We start from the raw sequence: 18968 nt of genomic DNA on the forward strand, positions 1-18968 counted from the left end.
CGTTCTTTTCAATCACCTTCAAAGGATGCTTTTGGACTTAGGAAATGTCAGATAAAGTCAAATAAAAATGCATTTTGATATACCACATAAAAAAGTTTTATAATAGTAAGAGACAACAGAAGACATACTTAAAATTTATATATGTACAAACATAACTGCTATAATTTTAAAGCTATTAAAAAAATACAAAAAGACCTAGAATAAAGACTATGAAGTAAAATGTACTTGAGTACAAGGAATATCACAGCCAAGATTTTTTTGCCAGAGAAGTCATTAATTAGTTCTATAGAAAAGAGCTGCATTCTTTGTGTAAATAAATAAAAACACCACAAGCAGGTTGAAGAAAAAAGGAAGCAAGGCCTGGTTTTACCATAAGAAAAAAAACGGCTTCTGAATGATAAAGGTTCAGTGGAAACTGAAGCAGAACCATATCCATAAAAAAAAATCTTTCCTGTCAGGACCAACATGTCTCAACACTAAAAATCCATCTTTGGGCTCATACACACATATCTCCACTAGCTTTCCACTGACCTCTGAACACGTATATCCACTGCTCTTGAATCTATAATTCTAATTTTAAATCCCAACAAATTCACCTCCAAACTCCTACCCCACCCTGAAAACCTGTTTCCCCTGCAGCTTACCCTGACCCAGTTAACTGAGAATTCCATTGTTCCAGCTCCTCAAGGCAAGAATCTTCTCTTCTAAGACCCACATCCAATAAATGAAGAGATCTGTCAGTGCTACATACTCACATACATATCCCCATCCATTCATCTGATTACTTATTAAGCAACCTCTACATGCCAGCCATGATCCTAGATACTTGGGACACATGAAGAAAGAAACAAAGATCCCTCCACTCAACTTTCTTAATAGGATAAAGGAAATCTACAGAAAACCTAAAGCAAACATCACTAAGTATGGTAAAATATTAAAAACTTTCTAAGAGAGGAAAATGCAAGGATGTCCGTTTTCACCACTTCAAATTCAGTGAAATAGTCATGTACACTTTTAGCCAGTACAATAAGGCAAGAAAAGAAACAGAGGCAGAAAGAGTGGAATGGAAGATGTAAAACACATCATAGTGTGTGTAGAAAATCCTAAGGAATCTACAAAAAACTAGTAGAACTAATAGGTAAATGTAACAAGGTCACAGAATACAAGGTAAATATTAAAAAACTATTTCTGTATACTAGCAACAAAGAAATGGACAATGCAATTTTTAAAAAATATATCACCTACAATAGCATCAAAAGTCACAAAATACCTAATAACAAATATAATGAAAGACAGGCAAGATTATTTGCAGAGAAAACTATAATGCACAATTGAGAGAAATTAAGTGAGAGCACAATAAGTGGAGGATATACCGTATCAGCTGATTGGAAGACTCAGTAGTGTAAAGATGTTAATATCCCTCAATTAGTCTGTAAAGCCAATGCAATTCCACCCAAAATTCCAGCCAACTAGAGAGGGAGGGGATATATATGGAATTGACAAGGTGATTCTAAAATGTACACAGATATACAAAGGGTCAAGAATAGCAAAACAGCAAAGTCAAGTTTAAAGAATAACAGTGCTGGATATCAACTACCAAATCATGACTAAAGATAAAGCTATAGTAATTAGGATAGTGTGGCCCAAGAATAGACAAAAAGAATGATGAAAGAGAAGAATCTAGAAACTGATCCATAGTTTCACACTTGATTTAAGACAAAGGTGGCACCATAGAGAAAGAACGGTCTTTTCAAGATAGGCTATTGGGTCAAAGTGAATATAAATACAAGGGTAGGGAAGAAAGTTGATCTCTCCTCATATGACACACAATAATCAACTGCAGGTAGACTATACATCTGCATGTGTAACTGGCAATAGATAACAGCCAAAAATTGAAACAATCCAACAGAAGGAATACATAAATAACAGTATATAAATATGATGGAACAACAGTATTAGAAATGAGAATAAACAAGTTACTGTTAAACATGCATTTAGGTCTCATAAGGACCTAATGCACAGCATGTTGACTAGAGTTAAGAATATGATATTGTTATACTTGAAAGTTGCTGAGAGTAGATCTGAAGCATTCTCACCACAAAAAAAAAAGAAAGTCGGCTATGTGAAGTGCTGGATGTGTTAATTACTTTGACTTGGCCATCCTTCTACAATGTATATGTATATCTAATCACCATGTTGTACACTTTACATGTAAGTAATTAGATTTGTGAGTTACTCACCAATAAAGCTTAAAAATACATTCTAACAAGTCCAACGATGGGAATGAATTTCACAAATAAATGCTGAGTGAAAGAAAAAGGACTTCAATAGCACCAGAATGTTAATTTGATGAGGGCAGGGATTTTTATCCATTTTATTTACTCGGGGATTCCATTTCTGTATAGTTCAAAGACAAATCTTTGGTGTTGAAGTTACGCTAGTGATCCATTAGGCCAGAGGGAGTGGCTCATGCCTGGCAGGAGGCCTGAGAGAGATTCTGAGAAGCCTGTAACTGATGCGCTTGGTAGTCTGTGATTTTAAACAGCATAAGGTCAAGGCAACCCCCTAAAAGGAGATACCTGAACAAAGGGTTGGAAAGACTTCTAAATACATCCAAACTGACCACTTCTCATTCTCTCCACTGCTATTTTCGTGGCTGGGATCATTGCAGTAGCCCCCTGACCTGCTCCTGTTCATAGCCTGCCCTGCTCCCTAAGCAGTCTGCCCTAAAACAAGCAGGAAAGATTTCCCTTAAAGGTGAACAGTTCATGTCAATCTTCTACTTCAAACCTTATGTTCTTGCTCAAAAGTCCTTATACTGGCCTAAAAGGACACATCCCTCAAATACACCAGGCACTTATGTTCCTTCTGCCTAGAACACTATTCCCCAGACTTCCACAGAGCTCACTCCTTATTTCCTTCTACAACTGCTCAAATGTCACCTCCTTACACCATCCCTGACCACCCTCTTTAAAATTCCAATCCTCTTTACTCCAATCCCCACTTTACTCCCCATGCCATCCATAGACCCCCTAATTTTATTCTCTGTTTTCTTCTTTTTTCCAGCGTACTAACCATGTAATACACTGAAAAATTCACTCCCTGATTTACTGTCTATCTCTCCAGCCAAAGCATTAGTTGCATGAGGATAGAAACTGTTACTTGTTTTGCTCATTGAGGCATCCCTAGTGTCTAGAACAGTTGTTGACACACAATTAACCCCCAATTAAAAAAAAAAACACTGAATTAAGGAATGAAATCTGGTTCCTTTCCTGAAAGCACTGAATAATAACTGAATGAGGCCCAACTGCTCATTCAGCCCACCTTTGGAAAAGGAAGTACTCCTATGATGAGATCAGGCCCCAGTAAAATGATCACACTGAAAAATAGCTAAGTTCTTACAAGATGGGACATTCCATAGACATCCTTATTTTTTCCTCCCAGAAAACAAAATCCCTGTGAACATTTAAGAAGCCTTTTCCTACCTGGCTTGTTTTTCTCAGGAAAACATTTGTCCATCAAACCTGCAATATTTTCTCTGTATCTGTTAAAAATTAAAGAATGAGTCATTGTTTGAAGCTTAATGACACAGAAACTGATTAATATTTAATAAGAGTAAATAGCATATTAAGCAGCACTGTGCTACATCCAAATTTGCTTAAAGACATTCTTCTAAAATAACTGAACTAAAGACCAAGAATCCTGTTTAACAAGTACTTCTTATTTCTAATTAGTACCAGTTAAAACTAGTTTCCATCAAGAAATTCTAACTAAAAAACATTTGCCTTACATGATTTTACCCAAAATAATTTATTGTAAGTTTCTGTTTACCTAATTTTGGAATCTCTAACATAGTTAGGATCTTTCAAATTATCTTCCCAAGGAAGATGGCCACTAAGCCACTGGATCATGCAATAACCAAGTATTTCCAAATCACCACGTCTTGAAGGGGCTATGAATACAAAAGAAACAGATTAAACATATTGGCATAATGTTTAAGAGATAGTTTCAAGTATTATAAAACAAGTTTAAAGAGCCAACTTTACAGTCTTGCTTTTCATCATAAAACTTTTACTGCATTGAATATTGGCCAATATAAAAGAAATAATTTACCTCCAGCTAATAATTACCTTTGAAACTCAAATTGGCAAACTCCAGAGTTTCAAAATGAGACCATTAAATAAGTCCAGGAAATAAATTAAAAACAGTGACACTTTTAATACTGCCTTTGGAAAATTTGGTGATATTAAGAATTTAGGAAGCTACTGAGAAGCCCAAAGAGCTGGGGATGTTAGCTCCTCTACAGTGCTGGGCACAGGAAAAAGATATGCCCGCTAAAGAAGCAGGCTAACTTAATAGGCAACAAAATAAAAGTTTACCTGTTACAAAGTTGTAACTGCCTAAGACACAGAAAGACATAAGGGGGAAAAAAATCCTAACATCTAATTAAGCGAAATAAAACCAAAAACAAATCCTTGCTCAGCTAACTAAACCCCTTTCCCTGCTAAAACCTTGGTATCTTGACGGGTAGAAGGAAGATGAGGAGAGAACAGCAGGGGTCCTGTTACACAATCACAGAAGTTCAACCACTCCCTTTTTTCCCCCTCTTACCTTACCTCTTCAGTTCTTACTTATCTACGTATTCACCTCTGCAGGATTAAGAACCATGTGGGAATTCAGTTGAAAATGTTACCAGTGTATTTCTTGTTCAAGTGCAGATGACGTACCCACACCATGGTGTGCATCAATGCTGGTGAATTCAATAGTGCCATCATGACATCTTTTGGGGTCCTTCTTATATTCCTTATGAATCCCTTCTGGGCAGTAGCGATAAGCAAGGCCATAATCTACCAAGTACACCTAAAAAAGTCCAAGCACCAAGATACATTAAAGCCAAAATGATGGCACAAATACTTCTTTAAAGCCCAGAAAGAATATACCATCATTTGTGGGTAGATTCATCGACAAGTCACCTCAAGCAAGTTACATTCAATATGCAAAAGTAGCAAATACTTAAATTGAAAGACTTATTTGAAGAAAAATGTTAAATGACCATGTAGCTACAGTTCAGATAGTATCATCTGACTTTATATACTTTTTTAGACGATTATGTGTTACACCTGTAATTAATCTTGTCTCCTCAACTTGAGCAAGGACTATAAATCTTACACTTTTATTTACAGAGCCTAAACAAAATTGAGCAGAGTAAACCACCAATATTTGCTGAGGTACAACTGCCACACATTGAATGTAAGACTGCAAACTTAGTTGACACAGTATGTTAGGTAGTTTCTACTCCTCTAGCTGCTTCCCTTATAAAATAACCAAATAGCAATTCACTTCATAAAAATATTTCTAAGATTATAATGATGTGAAAAACCTTTAGATGAGGCTTTTATCTACATTTAAATATTATATATTAAAGTCAAGTCTTCATAATTAAAACTAAATTTTAATGTTATACACACGTATCTGTGGGCAAGTACATGTCGGCCTGATTAGCATACAAAGCTAATAAATTTCACTTTCTTCTATTCCATAGCCACATATTACATCTCTAATCCTGGGTAACTGTCTCACAAGTATATGAATTTGGTCACAAGAGGGATCTGAAGTAAAAATATGGGAATGGATCTAGCATATACATCTAATACTTGAAAAATAATCCCATCCAAAACATGTGCCCACAGGATGACAGAATCACAAAAAATATTCCCATTATAAACAAAGGCAGCGTGTTTCAGTCAACTGCAAACTGAAATAATCTGTATTTTTATTTACTATATTTTACATGTCCAATCTACTTCAGTTAACAGAATCCTTATCATTCAGGTTCCTAGCTTCGTTTTGCTGGTTTTTAACCTAAAAACATCTAAAATGAGATGTCTACAAAGTCTGTGATTGCCTTCAAGATTTCCCCATTAGTATGCTACAGGAGAGCAACTTTCTTCTGTTACGCATTTACAGACAGATCCCTTAGAGCCACCATTAGGGAGATGGGGGAGGGAAAGAACATATGTGAGATGACAAGAAAGGGGAGCCGAAGGAAACGGAAAAACAAGCAAGAGGAAGTTACAGGAAGGTTTGAGGAAAAGCAGAAGTGTAGGGTGTCAATATAAACACTTAAAATGTTTAAATATTCCTTTCTTATACAAGATCAAGTCAGAATGACAAACATGCAATGGATTAAACACAGTGGGCCCAACTATGAGTGTCAGCGAAACCTTACTTTTATTAAAATCATAGAAACAGCTTCAAAACAATTGTATAAATTGTTCTACACCAACTAAACTGACCCAAATAAAGGCAAAATAGCACCAGCTTTTCTCCTTTCCTTAAAAAGTAAAAATTAGAAAGTGAATGTAATAAACTAAAAAAATGCACATTTGAATTCCAAACACCAAGGGTATACAAATTTAGACAGCTAAGATATTTCTGTAAACCAATTGATTTGAGTAATCAACATGTTAAAGACCAAATTTTCCAAGTAACAGAACACTTATATTTGATGGATTTCCTGAACAAAGGAAATAAAAAAAATGACAAAGCAGACAGGCAAACATAATTCATTGGTGCACTATATAATTTTAAGCTTCCACCCCCAAATAGCTATTTGAAATTCATTTTGTATTACAAGTACTTCTTCTGAATATTATTTAGGGTAAAATAGCCAACTTGATAAAGTGCCAACAAATCGCATCAAAAATGCAGAATGTTAACTAGATAAAAGTTTCAAGGAGAAATATTACTATTTCCATATCTACTTCAAAAAGTAAAACTTCAGCATGGGTTCAAAAGTTCAAGGCAACCATATCTTGTTTTCAAACAACAGTTTTTAAATAGTAAGAATTAAAGTTATAAACCTACCTGATCAGGATTTTTGTAGCTCAGAAGAAGATTTGAGGCCTTGATATCTCCATGTACATACTCATGCTCATGAATATATTCCAGAATATCCAGCTATGAAAACACCATATAGAATAAATTACTGCAGTACCTAACACCAACCAGCAGAGGACTGAGCTTCAACACAACTAGCCTTTACTGGATGAAAAACAAGAATGTAGCTCACATACAATTCTTAAACTCAGCTTCAAGACGGTTTTTCGAGAAAACCTTTTGGCATTTGCTTCATATATTTTCTGAAGGTCACTCCCAAAGCGGTCCATTATCATAAACCTATAACTGAAGATGAACAAGACAAGTCAATGAACAAAATATAACTAAGGAAAACCTATCTTGCAATGAGTACTCTCCTTTCAAAGTAACTTTTTCAAGGCAAGGTTTAGTAAGGAAGTAAAATGAAAAAAAAGGGAAGAAACACAAACATTTGAAACAATTTCTTCTAACTAGAAATCCCAAGAGTTAGGAGTGCATCCAGTCCTGCCTTTCATCTTGAGGGCTTCCTTTCTCACGTGGTTACATGAGAATATATTCAATGTAAGATGACGTCCACAGACAGAATCCCACAGACTCACTCAGAGTAAAGATCAATCTTAGTAAGACTGATATCACTGATTTTTCTCATAATCAAAGGTAATTTATGTTTCTGGGTACTAGCTTCCTGCCTTTGAATGCTTCCTCTATTTTTAGGGCATATTTTAGCAGTATTAACATTCTATTTATAGCAGAACTGTCAAGAAATACTGTAACAATACCGAATTGAATAAAATTGCTTAAATGGTGTAAAAAGATTATATATTAAATACTCAATGGCCAAGATTTGGGGAAGACCAAATATCCTGAAAAACATAAAGATCTTGGTTTTGCCACAAGCCCAATATGTTATCTTGGCCAATTCACATTACTTCTTTGGGCCTCAATTTCCCTAAGTATCAAATGAGAGAACAGGACCTCATGCTTTCCAAGGTCTTTCCAGCACTCAAGTTCCCAGGTTTAGTAGCCATGTGTGTACTGAAAAGCACCACCTAGACGCAGTCACACAGTTCATCTTTAGCTCTGAAAACAGCTTTTATCTTTAGAAACTTTTCCAGATTCTTACTTGTCTAGTTAAACCACTCAATAAAGAAAAAACAAGACCACACTCAAAATGTATCGAAATATCTTCCAGTGAGGATGAGGTTAATCATCATCGTGAAAACAGCTAGCGTTTACCGAAGCTCTGGTGGGAGCACAGCACTGCTCTAAGCACTTTGGAAGCATCCGTGCATTCAGGCCCCACTTCACCCTGTGAGGCAGGTGCTCCTATTACCACCACCACCACCACTCTAAACCATCCTTTAATCACCTCACCATTTCTAAATCACACACATCACCTGAAGCATGATTCCTTATACTGCAGACAAATGTTTATCATATTATCTGCAAGGATATTTCTACCACTGTGTAGTAAAGTCAAAGTTATTTCTAAGTAACTCTTCTAAAATAAAACCATCGATGTATATTTTCCTGGGGACTTGGATAAAAGGATGCAAGTAATGGAAAAATATAAATCAGTATGAAGGATTATAAATGATTTAATAATGACAGTAGCTAATGTTTTCGTGATTCTAACACTGCTCTAAGCACTATATACATATTACTACAAATCACAGAGAAAAGTAAGGAGTCCTGGCAGGGGAGGAGGGCTGGAAGGACAATCTTACTGTTTCTTAACTTTTCTGAGAATGAAAATAATTATTTTTAAGAGCTTCAACTTAAAAATTAAATCAATCCTTATAGGTGATTAATGTGTCCTTTTAGAAGTGATTAATGCTCCCTTCTAGCAACTTCATGCTACACAAGAACAGGCTGAGAGAGCTAAGGCCACCACTAGTAAGTGATGAGTTAAGATATGACCCGAGTGTGCCAGGCTCGAGTCCCAGCACCAGCATCCTCTGGTCCGCACTGATGGAGCTCTTTCCTGCAGCGCTCCTGTCAGTCAGCTTCCAGAGTTAACCTTTGATTCCACCATCTCTCCAGGCCCCAGTCACTTCAAAGGACACACACACACACAAGGCATATTTAATTGACTCTGTGATTTATCACAAAATAGGTGACAAGACTGTCTAGTGGTGAACATTTCACAATGTACATAAATGTTGAATCAGTATACTGTACACTGAAACTAATAAAATATTGTATGTCAACTTTACTTCAATAAAAACAAATTTTTTTAAAGAATGTATAAGGTCAGTGTTGATGACTTGAAGTCACCATTCCCAAACAAAAATAAATAGCACCAATAATAACGGTAACAATAATGACAATGGTGATGACTGCAACTAATATTTACTGAGAATGCTCAATGTGCCAGAAAACCCCCCTTAAGATTTCCATGTTTTCATCTCATCTTCACAATAAATCCATAAAGGACATACTATTATCCCCATCTTACTGACATGAGAGACTGTGACATGAGATTTGCATTCAAATTTGTGAAAAAGAGTAACAGTTACCCACTAAATAAGGGGGATTAAATGTAAAGCTGCTAGAACACGTGTAAGATACCTGTGTTAGCTTTTACTCTCAAAGGGGCCTTTAATCCTTAAATGTTAAGAACTGCTGGTTTAGAAAACAACGGAAGAGGAGGGACAGCATCTCAAGTGGGAGAGGAATGTGAACATGAGACGACATTGAGAGTGACATGAGAAACTGCAAGCAGGCAGCCCAAGACCACACCTGATGGAGTCAGGTATAACCTGGTTCGGGGAGGTTTAAGTTTAACTGTGATACACTTCTGTATATATAGGGAGGGAAGGATAAAGAAAAGAAGGAAAGACAAAGAAATTCATACTGATACTCTGGAAGGAGGGGAAAAAACTTGTTACTCCAAGTCTGAAGTCCTCTAGCCCAGCTACAGTTCTCTTCCAATTGTCTCCACAAAATATGGTTCTGATAAGGTTCTGTTTCTTAGGAATAAAACTACTGTGCATGGGGTAGATAACAAATTCATCTGCTGTCTAGGAAGTCATCTGTAAGGGATTTTCCTGCCCAAGTGCTCTGTAAACAGGTTCCAATTCACCAGGCAAAACCAATTCTCAAATACCACTTTCACCATCATGTCACTGTCCCTCGTTCAAGAGCATGCAGTAGCTTCTCCTACCTACCACAACTGGTAACAAACCACTCTCTCCCTGGGCCTTCACTGGGTGCCTCAGTCTCTTTCTCGAAGCTGATTTCCTTCTCGTCCACACCTATGCATGCCCTCTTCCTTTGTTGAAGAAAGACACAGCAGACCAGAAGCCCACCCTGCCCTGTGTTCACATTCCTCTCCCACTTGAGATGCTGTCCCTCCTCTTCCATGGTTTTCTAAACCAGCAGTTCTTAACATTTAAGGATCAAAGACCCCTTTGAGAGTAAAAGCTAACACAGGTATCTTACACGTGTTCTAGCAGCTTTACATTTAATCCCCCTTACTTAGTGAGTAACCGTTACTCTATTTCACAGATGAGGAAATTGAGGCAAAAACGAGTAACTTACCCAGTCACAAACATTTTAAGGGGCAAAACACAGATTTGAATGCAAGCAGTCTAGCTCTAGAATCCTTGCTCTTAATTTAATTAATCCTTGCTCTATACAATTTCTCCAGAATATTTCATAAAAACTATAGATGTTTTCCCAGCAAAAACATGACATATATGACATACCACATCTTGTAAGCATATATTAAATATTACTGATATAAAACACCCCTTCAGGAAGTCCCCAAGTTCTCATTACTTCAGGGAGCACCCTGGAATACATGGATTCCAGGATACAAATTCCCAGATAAACAACGCTGGCTGCCCACTCAGCAACGACCTCTTCTCTCCATCTTTTCTAACACAGCAGCTGCTTGGTTCAGGCATTCCGTCCTCTGCCACATGGCCATGTGCTTCACCACACCAATCACTGTGATCACTGTTCCCTTGCCAGTAACTGGTTTAAGGATGTGCAAAGATAAAACTCAAGTCTGCCATGAGACTGTTCAGAAAGGTTTCCTTGCAGGGAAAGTCAAACTCACAAGCAGCAATACTGTTTTCCGCTGTTGGACACTGTATCTGCCTGGCAAGCCTAGAAATGGGGCAGCCACCCTGAGACCACAGGATGGAGAACAGAGAACAAAGCCAAGGTGAAGAGGGTAACATGCAGGGGCCTGGGCTCTTGACGATTCCTTAGGGAGCCAAGCCAGAGTTTTCCTTTACTTGTAGCTGAAAGTACCCTCACCAATGTACTCCCAGTTCCAAACTAAATCTACTCCAAATCTTGGCTACCAGCCCTACTCCAGGAAGTTCCATTCACTCATTCTAAGATTTTTAAGGTGTTACTGTGCATCAGAGCACAGGGATTTCTCCAATTCAGCTACGCTAACCACATTCTCCCCATGCTTTGAACTCCTAACACAAGTCAGAAGCACACAATTTAGCACTTAACTGTTCTCTATTTGTCTCATTCATGTTTGTTCTTCTCACCATCTGGACTGAAACCTCATAAAGAGCAGGAATCTACCCTCAGCATATTATGTATTTAACATGAAATTACAAATTGAAACCTAAAGGGCTACTTTTTACATAAATGACATGGAGTTTTTCGTTTGTTGGTTTGTTTTCAAGGGAAATAAAAAAGGCAGGGCACATATGGTTTTGTTCCTACTTGTCGGCTGGGTTCTAGTCAGTTGCTACCACTCTGCACAAGTCCTCCAGAAGAGAGACAGTCTCTGTCCAATGCCTCCAAGAAGCCCAGATGAACGCCTCACAGAGCTGTACGTGCCCAGTAAATAATTACTGACAGAAGAAACTGAACAGCAAATGCACAAAAAAGGCAAGAGAAAAACATGTATATTCTTACCTTTTTCCATTTTTATCATGGAGACCAGACCCCCAGTACTTAGGAACACCCAGGTACTTCAGTTTATGGGTACGAATCCATTTCTGAACTACAAGTTAAAATACATGCTCAGTATTTCTATTTTGTTTTATGCAATTTTTTTTAATCATTAAGAGCAGAATATATACATGCAGTAAAGTTTCATCTTTATTTATAAAAAATGAACAGTACATTATAACCAGTAAATGAAAAGGACAAAGCATTTTTATTAACTCATAAGTTTTCTTATCCTATCCTAAACAGTGTCTTTAAATAAAAATTCTGTAAAAACATCTAAAAAAATCAAATCACAGTACTACAGTTACAATTCATCTCTCTAATTATATAAATGTTTCCCTGCATTCACAGAAAAGCTAATTTTTTATTCTAATCTAAAAGTTTTTTTACCTCATTCTAAAAGACCTCAACCAGGAAATCAAGCTCTGAGAGAGATAGAAGTCTTCCTTGAGAGACTGCCAAGCCTGATACCATCCTATAAGGGAATTCCCGGACCAGTTCGTAGAGGGGAAGGCAGGGAAGAGGAGAGGGGACCAGAAACACTAGGGCGTCTAGAGGATGGCCGGCGCTCTTCCTTGACAGTCTGCTCTATTTCACCAATTACAGCATCCCCCAGAGGATTCTCAAGAGTTTAAAAAAATACTCAAAAAAGATTTGGAGGACTTTTGGGTTAGGATTAATTCTCAATTTTTAACAGTATTTCTAATGTCATATATCATTTAACTTTTTTATATGTATAAATATAGGTGAAACCTTATTATAACAAACCCATTAAGAGATCAAAATTCTTTCATACAGATCTCATTTAAATGGAAACCATTTATAAAGTAAAAACTAACAAGGCATCATAAGAGAAGATTCAATTCTCTAATATTGGCTTAAGCAAAACAGAACAGTGGTCATTTTAAAAGTTTCTTTTAATCAAACAAACAAAATAGATTCATAAATACAAAAAACAAATTGGTGTTTGCCATTGGAGACTGGGGGGTGTGGTGATGGGCAAAACAGGTGAGGGGGATAAAAAGATACAAAATTCCATTTATAAAATAAACCACAGGAATGAAATGTACAGCACAAGGAATAGTCAGTAATATTGTAGTATCTCTGTATGGTCACAGATGCTAACTACACTTATCATGGTGAGCATTTTGTGATGTATTTACTCACTGAATGACTATGTTGTACAACTGAAACCAATATAATATTGTATTATCAACAATACTTCAATTAAAAACAAAATATTTCTCAAAAAATAAAAGTATAAACATATGTGTATTGTATTCCTTACTTTGCTCTGGCTTGGCAGCTCGCTGGTAGAATTTTAATTCAGTAAAAAGAGGTCCATTGTCACTGGGTTCCTTAAAACATAAGAGTAAATTAGTACTAACAGTAGTTAAGATTACTGAGTTATTTTCAATGAACCTTCAAAAAGACTAACAAACCAATTTTTCTTTCCAAACAATGTGATTTTTATACTGAAGTTTATAACCATGTTTAAGGTTAAGTCAAATTTTTTAGAAATGTTTTAGATATTCTTAGAATAGTCGGTAAGTCTTGTATTTTTCTCACATTTCTATAAGTGATAAGATATATAAAATCAGACATATAGCTTACTCTTTGCAGAAGTTTAAGAAAAGCCTTTAAGCTTATCTTCTTCATTAAGCTTTCTCTTTAGCAAAGATCAGCAACCATGTCAACAGTTTCACCAAAAGACTACAAGATATTTCTAAGATTAAATAAAATTTCAATACCTAATTTAACCAATTAATGAAAAAACCCCATTCCTTTTCTGTTTCTCATTGCAGTTATATCTAGATTGTTAAAAGTGGCAGAACCCATACCCAAAAGAAGAGCATTCTGGAACTCCAGAGCAAGCAGGCACTGCATTCTTTCCTTCTAACACTGATTCCCATTTTCCAAACTAAAGGGCGCTCCAATTTACTTCCCACCTGATAATTTAAAGTCAAGAGGAAAATGGGGCTCAAAAACAATTGTTTCCCACCAACTTTACTGGACTACATTCATTCACATTTTGAGGGACAGTAACAGTTAAATTTTTTTTGTAAAGAGGCATATTTGACAAACAAGAACTATCAGCCTATTGGGAGTTTTTCCTTGTTAAATAAACATGGAAAAGTGGGAAACATCATGTAATTTTTTGGACTCTTTAAACAGAAAATTTTGTCTGATTAAAACTAGTTAGTATTTATTTAATGTTTGGTATTTTTATATTGATATTATCTTGTTTATTGAAAATCTGAGAAAAATTTTGAAAAGCAGCAAGAAGTTCCAATGAGAAAAGTAACATTTCTAAATTTTAGGGCTAGTTTTCTTTTATGAAGTACAGGAAGAAAGTTATTTTGGACAGAATATCTTGTAGCTGGAGTTCAAGGCTCAGTAGAACTTTAGAATTGGTAAGTGAGGCCCACTACCTTAACTGAAGAGAAAATTTGTCAAAATATGTAATTTTGGCTCCTGGAGATGCCTTTTGCAAATACTTAAAATACATTCATTCTAGATTCCCTCACTGTAACAGAGGTTAATTTTACTCCTTGGTGTTTAAATAAAGTCGCTCTATACATACAGTTCTACGATCTCAGATCTCTTGTAATTCAGAAAAATAGGAATCCCCACTTAGAGTATTTACAAAAAGACTGATTAGGCAACCTTCAAAGAGGCAGCACCTCATTAAGAATGAGCATTCTATGTAGCAAATGGGTAACATATATAACACTTGGAGCAGAATCTGAAAATAAGCTTGCCTTATTTGTTACAGGAAGTATATTTTCAGCCAACCTTGGAAGACAATGGTATACAAGGGCTTGATAGGTCATCACCTCCTAAAAGCAGACACTAACCAATATACTAAGTTGTGAGCGCCAAAGCCCTGATTTGTGGACCCAGGACCTCAAGCTTCATCATAACCTGTGGGTCGCTCCTTTCCTAGCAGCTATGCTAACTAGACAGACAGTTGTGAATGTTTAGAGCCCATGGCTGAGAACAGGCCTTCAGAAGGCGGTAATGAATTCAGTGTAAGAGATGAAGAAAGAGATAAATTCAAGAGAAGGAATTTTAGTAAAGTTACTCACCAAAGGCTAACTTCTAGAATGGCTCATTAATGTAATTCAGGTTTAAAAGGGGTTTTCCTAACACTAACACAAATTCTGGCTTATTGCATTCAGTTTGAAATTCTGATTTATTCAGTTTCAACCTATGTCATATCAACTTTAATTTTCAAGCTCTCCTTCAGGCAATAATTTATTAAACTTCTAATAATGAGAATCAACCTATATAAATCAGGCTATTATAATGAAAGCCCCACTACAATAAAGGCTTTTTGAGCTCATTTCTTACTTTTTCTAATCCAATAAGATTCCATTATAACAAAATAAAGGAATTAACTTCCATGGCATTGCACTCTAGCCAAAGCTAGCTATTTCTGTTCAAGAAAATACCTTAACTCATAACTAAAATTTTATTAACATATTTCAAATCTAAAATACTTTGCCAACTATAATAGCCAAGATTTAGAAAAGAAATTGGGACTGACATTTTAACTAGAATATCACTAAACGTTTCTTTAAGACTTCTAAGTGTCAAAATGAAGATGACAACAGAAAAAAATTTAAATGTGATATATTTCAATGGCACCATCTAAAAGCAACTGGCTGCCATTTAAAAATGAAGCTGTATACAGTCTCTCCTTCCTACCAAAAAATTGTGATATATATGAATTGAAAATTCAGGTCATTTCTCATAACACCATGCGGGTACTAAACATCAGTCTGCAAATTTTCCAGGGAACTTCAAAATACAGATTTACATCCATCATACTAAAAGGTGAACATGATGTAAAGTACTGTGGGGACATAAGATCCAAAAACCTGGCCTCTAGGTCCAATTCTGCTATTTGCTCATTGACATAGTGGCAAAAGGTATGAGTAATTAAAGGAACTAATTCCCTATAAAGCCTCTTAACAAGAATTTTTTCCCCTTGCATTGTCTACATTATCATCAGTTTACCATTTCTCTCTGCATCTTTACTCCCAAAATAAAATATAGGTAGTGTCTCTTAGTTATCTAGAGGTGACCCAGTGTCACATCTCCAAGGCTGCTCCCATACGTCAATAAGGACTACGGCCCAAATCAAACTGGACAGAGTCATTTCGTAGAATATATTTAGTATGAACTTACACATCCATCTTGAATACATATGTCTTACCTTCATTTCAAGGCCAAGTGTAAGACACATTTGCGGGTTAAGTATTTAGACATCTCTCATAGAGCAGATATGCGTATTAGCAGCAACGAAATTTTCTGACAATTCTTCCACATTAAGATGGAAGCCCTCCCAGAAGCACAGGGCACCTGAAAGCCCCTGCTGAATAAAAGGATCCCCAAACAGGGATAAACATGAGTGCACATATGGTTCCACTGAAAATAATTAAGCTTCTCCATGTGCCAAATTCAACCAGTGGTTCTCAACCTTGATGCACAAAATAATCCCCTGGGAGGATTTACTAAATACACCAATAACCAGGCCCTGCACCTAGAGACCCTGATTATACTGTACAACTTCTTGAAGTCAAGAACGACTGTTTGATCTGACATGCTATTAGATTATTAAGTCTAATTTGCCTTTTATTACATTACAAATCAGTTTGCCTTTGATTATCTCTTAAATAATATTTGCTGAGTTTTTCTCAAGATAAAATATGTGCTCATTTTAGAAAATTTGGAGACAGTTTGGTGTATTTTCTTTATACATGTATTTTAATAAAATTACCTCTGCTCTATATTTAATTGTGTGTTTTGCTTTTTTTTCCCAAGGAATTATGAAATTTATCCAAAGAGTACTACTGTTCTTTGAAAACATGATTTTTAACAGCTCCTAATATGGCAAATGTTCATCAACAGTTCTGATTTCAATACTGAAAAGATATGATTCTCATTTTATACATCTGCATTTAATGAACCATTTCAACTTTTAATATTATAAAGTCCTGAGAGAAAAAAAATTGCAGAACAGTAATGGACAGAGCTACAGTAAAGCATATCACAACTGAAGGCAAATTATGAATGGGCCAAAGGCACAGACAGGAGATCGAAATAGTTGGCATCAGTAAGTTAGAAGGTGATGGGGAATTATGGCCAAAAGTTTTCAGAAGAATAAAATAGGCATTTAAAGGTGGCACAAAGAAAACAAAGTTTAAAATAAGGTCCTCATCATCAAATAACTTAAAATCCAGTTAGGGAGACTAAAACAACACATAAAAAAACTAAGAACAACCAGCGGCATGAGAAGAGTATTAGTGTGTGCAATTATAAAATAAACAGAAACGGAATGAGTGCTGCAGGAGTTTAAAAGGGTTCAGAAAAGACAGGGGTCAGTAAGAAACAGCAAACAGCAGCTACTAAACTCCCCTTGGAGAAGAAAGAGTCAATACTGTTCAGCTCCTGGCATTCTTCCACGATCACCAACTACAACAGTGAAAATGTTACTGATATTAAATGCAAAAGAGAAATCAACTCAATATTTATCACTGTCCTAATTAGAGAGAGAAAGAGTAATAAGGGCTAACAGAAGCAGAACTAAATTAGGAGAGAAGGGATGCAGAGGGTTTTAAACTAGGGTTTGATAACAAATGGCTTTAAACTTAGTGATGTGATGTAATTTGCTACATTAAACAGTTAGGAAATACTTGTTCCTATTTTTTTCATAACTCTGTAAGAAAGGTAATAAATGCAAAGTCACACTGCATAACTAAAATATTTAGAATTACCCATAATAAAGAAAAATATCATAATTCTAAAATAAAACAAACTTAAAGAAGCTCAGCTTGTACAGAAGAAAAAAGAAAGGGTATAAGATCCAGCACTGGCACTCTCCTCCTGAGACATAAAATGACTAAGCAGATTGACCAACAGCAAAGTGGTCAGAAATAACCACATTTTTTGAACCTCGAGATTATGAGAAGTCAGAAGGTGACTTGCTTTCTTCTCTCAATGGGAACTTATAGATCCTAAGAAGAAACAAATCTTACCTATTGATTTTAATATTTTAATTTGTCAAATCAAAGACAAATGCAGGTAATATTCTTCAATTCCATGCAAAAGGCTCAATTTAATAGTAAGAACTTCCATTCCTCTGGTATAGCAACAAACTGAGTATTTCCAAAGGACTGTTGTTCCACAAGCGAGAAAGAAGAAACCCCAAAATGAAAGGGCATGAAGAAAAGTGAAATGGCACAGGAAACAAACAAATGACACTCTGACTTAATCAGTTTTACCTTCCACCTGTGGGCACGATGGGATAACGGAAACCCAATCAGCACCCCCCAACACTAAACAAATACAAAAATGGACAAAGTATGGAAATTACTATTTTCAGACGTGGGGCAAAATAGCACAAGACTATGGTCTCTAAAAAATGGGGAACAAACAAAGTGAGCCCATGACAGTCCCAGCTTTCTTCAGGGGGAAAGAGGAGGAGACTCGGGATGCCACGGGCATAAAGCAGGAGACAGACACAGTGCGTCAATGACCCTGACACCAAAACTGAAAACTGAGATGAGAAAACTAGGAAAAACAATGAAAGATAAATATCCCTCACGAACAAAGATGTAAAAATCCTTTAAATATTACTGAATCAATTCCAGCATCATGTAAAAAGCATAATACACCATAACTAAGTAGAGTGTATGTTAAGAACATAAAAGTTAGTTCAACACTCAAATATCAATTAATATAATTGCCACATTAGCAGAATAAAGGAGAAAAGTCCTATGATTCATCTCAATAGATGCAGAAAAAGCACTGAGAAAATAAGCAGGAAAGTTACAAACTGGGAGAAAATATTTACAACACGTGTGTCTGAAAAAGTACTTGTATCCAGAACAAATCTCTCACCACTCAATTATAAGAAGCAAAACAACCTAGTTATATTTTAAGAAAGAAGTAGTGGGAGGGAAGGGGGCAAAAGACTGAGGAGGAAACTCCACAAAGGAAAATTTATGAATGACCAATAAGTATAATGAAAAAGTGCTCAAACTCAGCCATCAAGTAAACATAAACTAAAACCATGAGAAACTACCACATTCCCAGTGTCACAGCTAAAAACCAACTAACCCAACAACTCTAAGTGTTGCAGAGGAGGTACAGTA

General features: G+C 36.1%; 1 protein-coding gene across 10 annotated transcripts in view; it reads right to left on the minus strand.

Moving 5' to 3' along the window:
• The window catches only part of VRK1 (VRK serine/threonine kinase 1), an 84384-nt gene that overhangs the window by 23034 nt on the left and 42382 nt on the right, over positions 1 to 18968 (minus strand). For all 10 annotated transcript variants that reach the window (XM_073241883.1, XM_036991786.2, XM_036991787.2 and 7 more), the window contains 7 exons: positions 13094 to 13163; positions 11770 to 11857; positions 7077 to 7185; positions 6868 to 6960; positions 4728 to 4860; positions 3832 to 3952; positions 3486 to 3544 (listed from right to left, as the gene is read on the minus strand). In XM_073241883.1, the coding sequence (XP_073097984.1) occupies positions 3486 to 3544; positions 3832 to 3952; positions 4728 to 4860; positions 6868 to 6960; positions 7077 to 7185; positions 11770 to 11857; positions 13094 to 13163 (673 nt within the window). The remainder of the gene's footprint in view (positions 1 to 3485; positions 3545 to 3831; positions 3953 to 4727; positions 4861 to 6867; positions 6961 to 7076; positions 7186 to 11769; positions 11858 to 13093; positions 13164 to 18968) is intronic.

The sequence above is a fragment of the Manis javanica genome, chromosome 8 (assembly GCF_040802235.1).
Source record: "Manis javanica isolate MJ-LG chromosome 8, MJ_LKY, whole genome shotgun sequence".
Taxonomy (NCBI): Eukaryota; Metazoa; Chordata; class Mammalia; order Pholidota; family Manidae; genus Manis; species Manis javanica.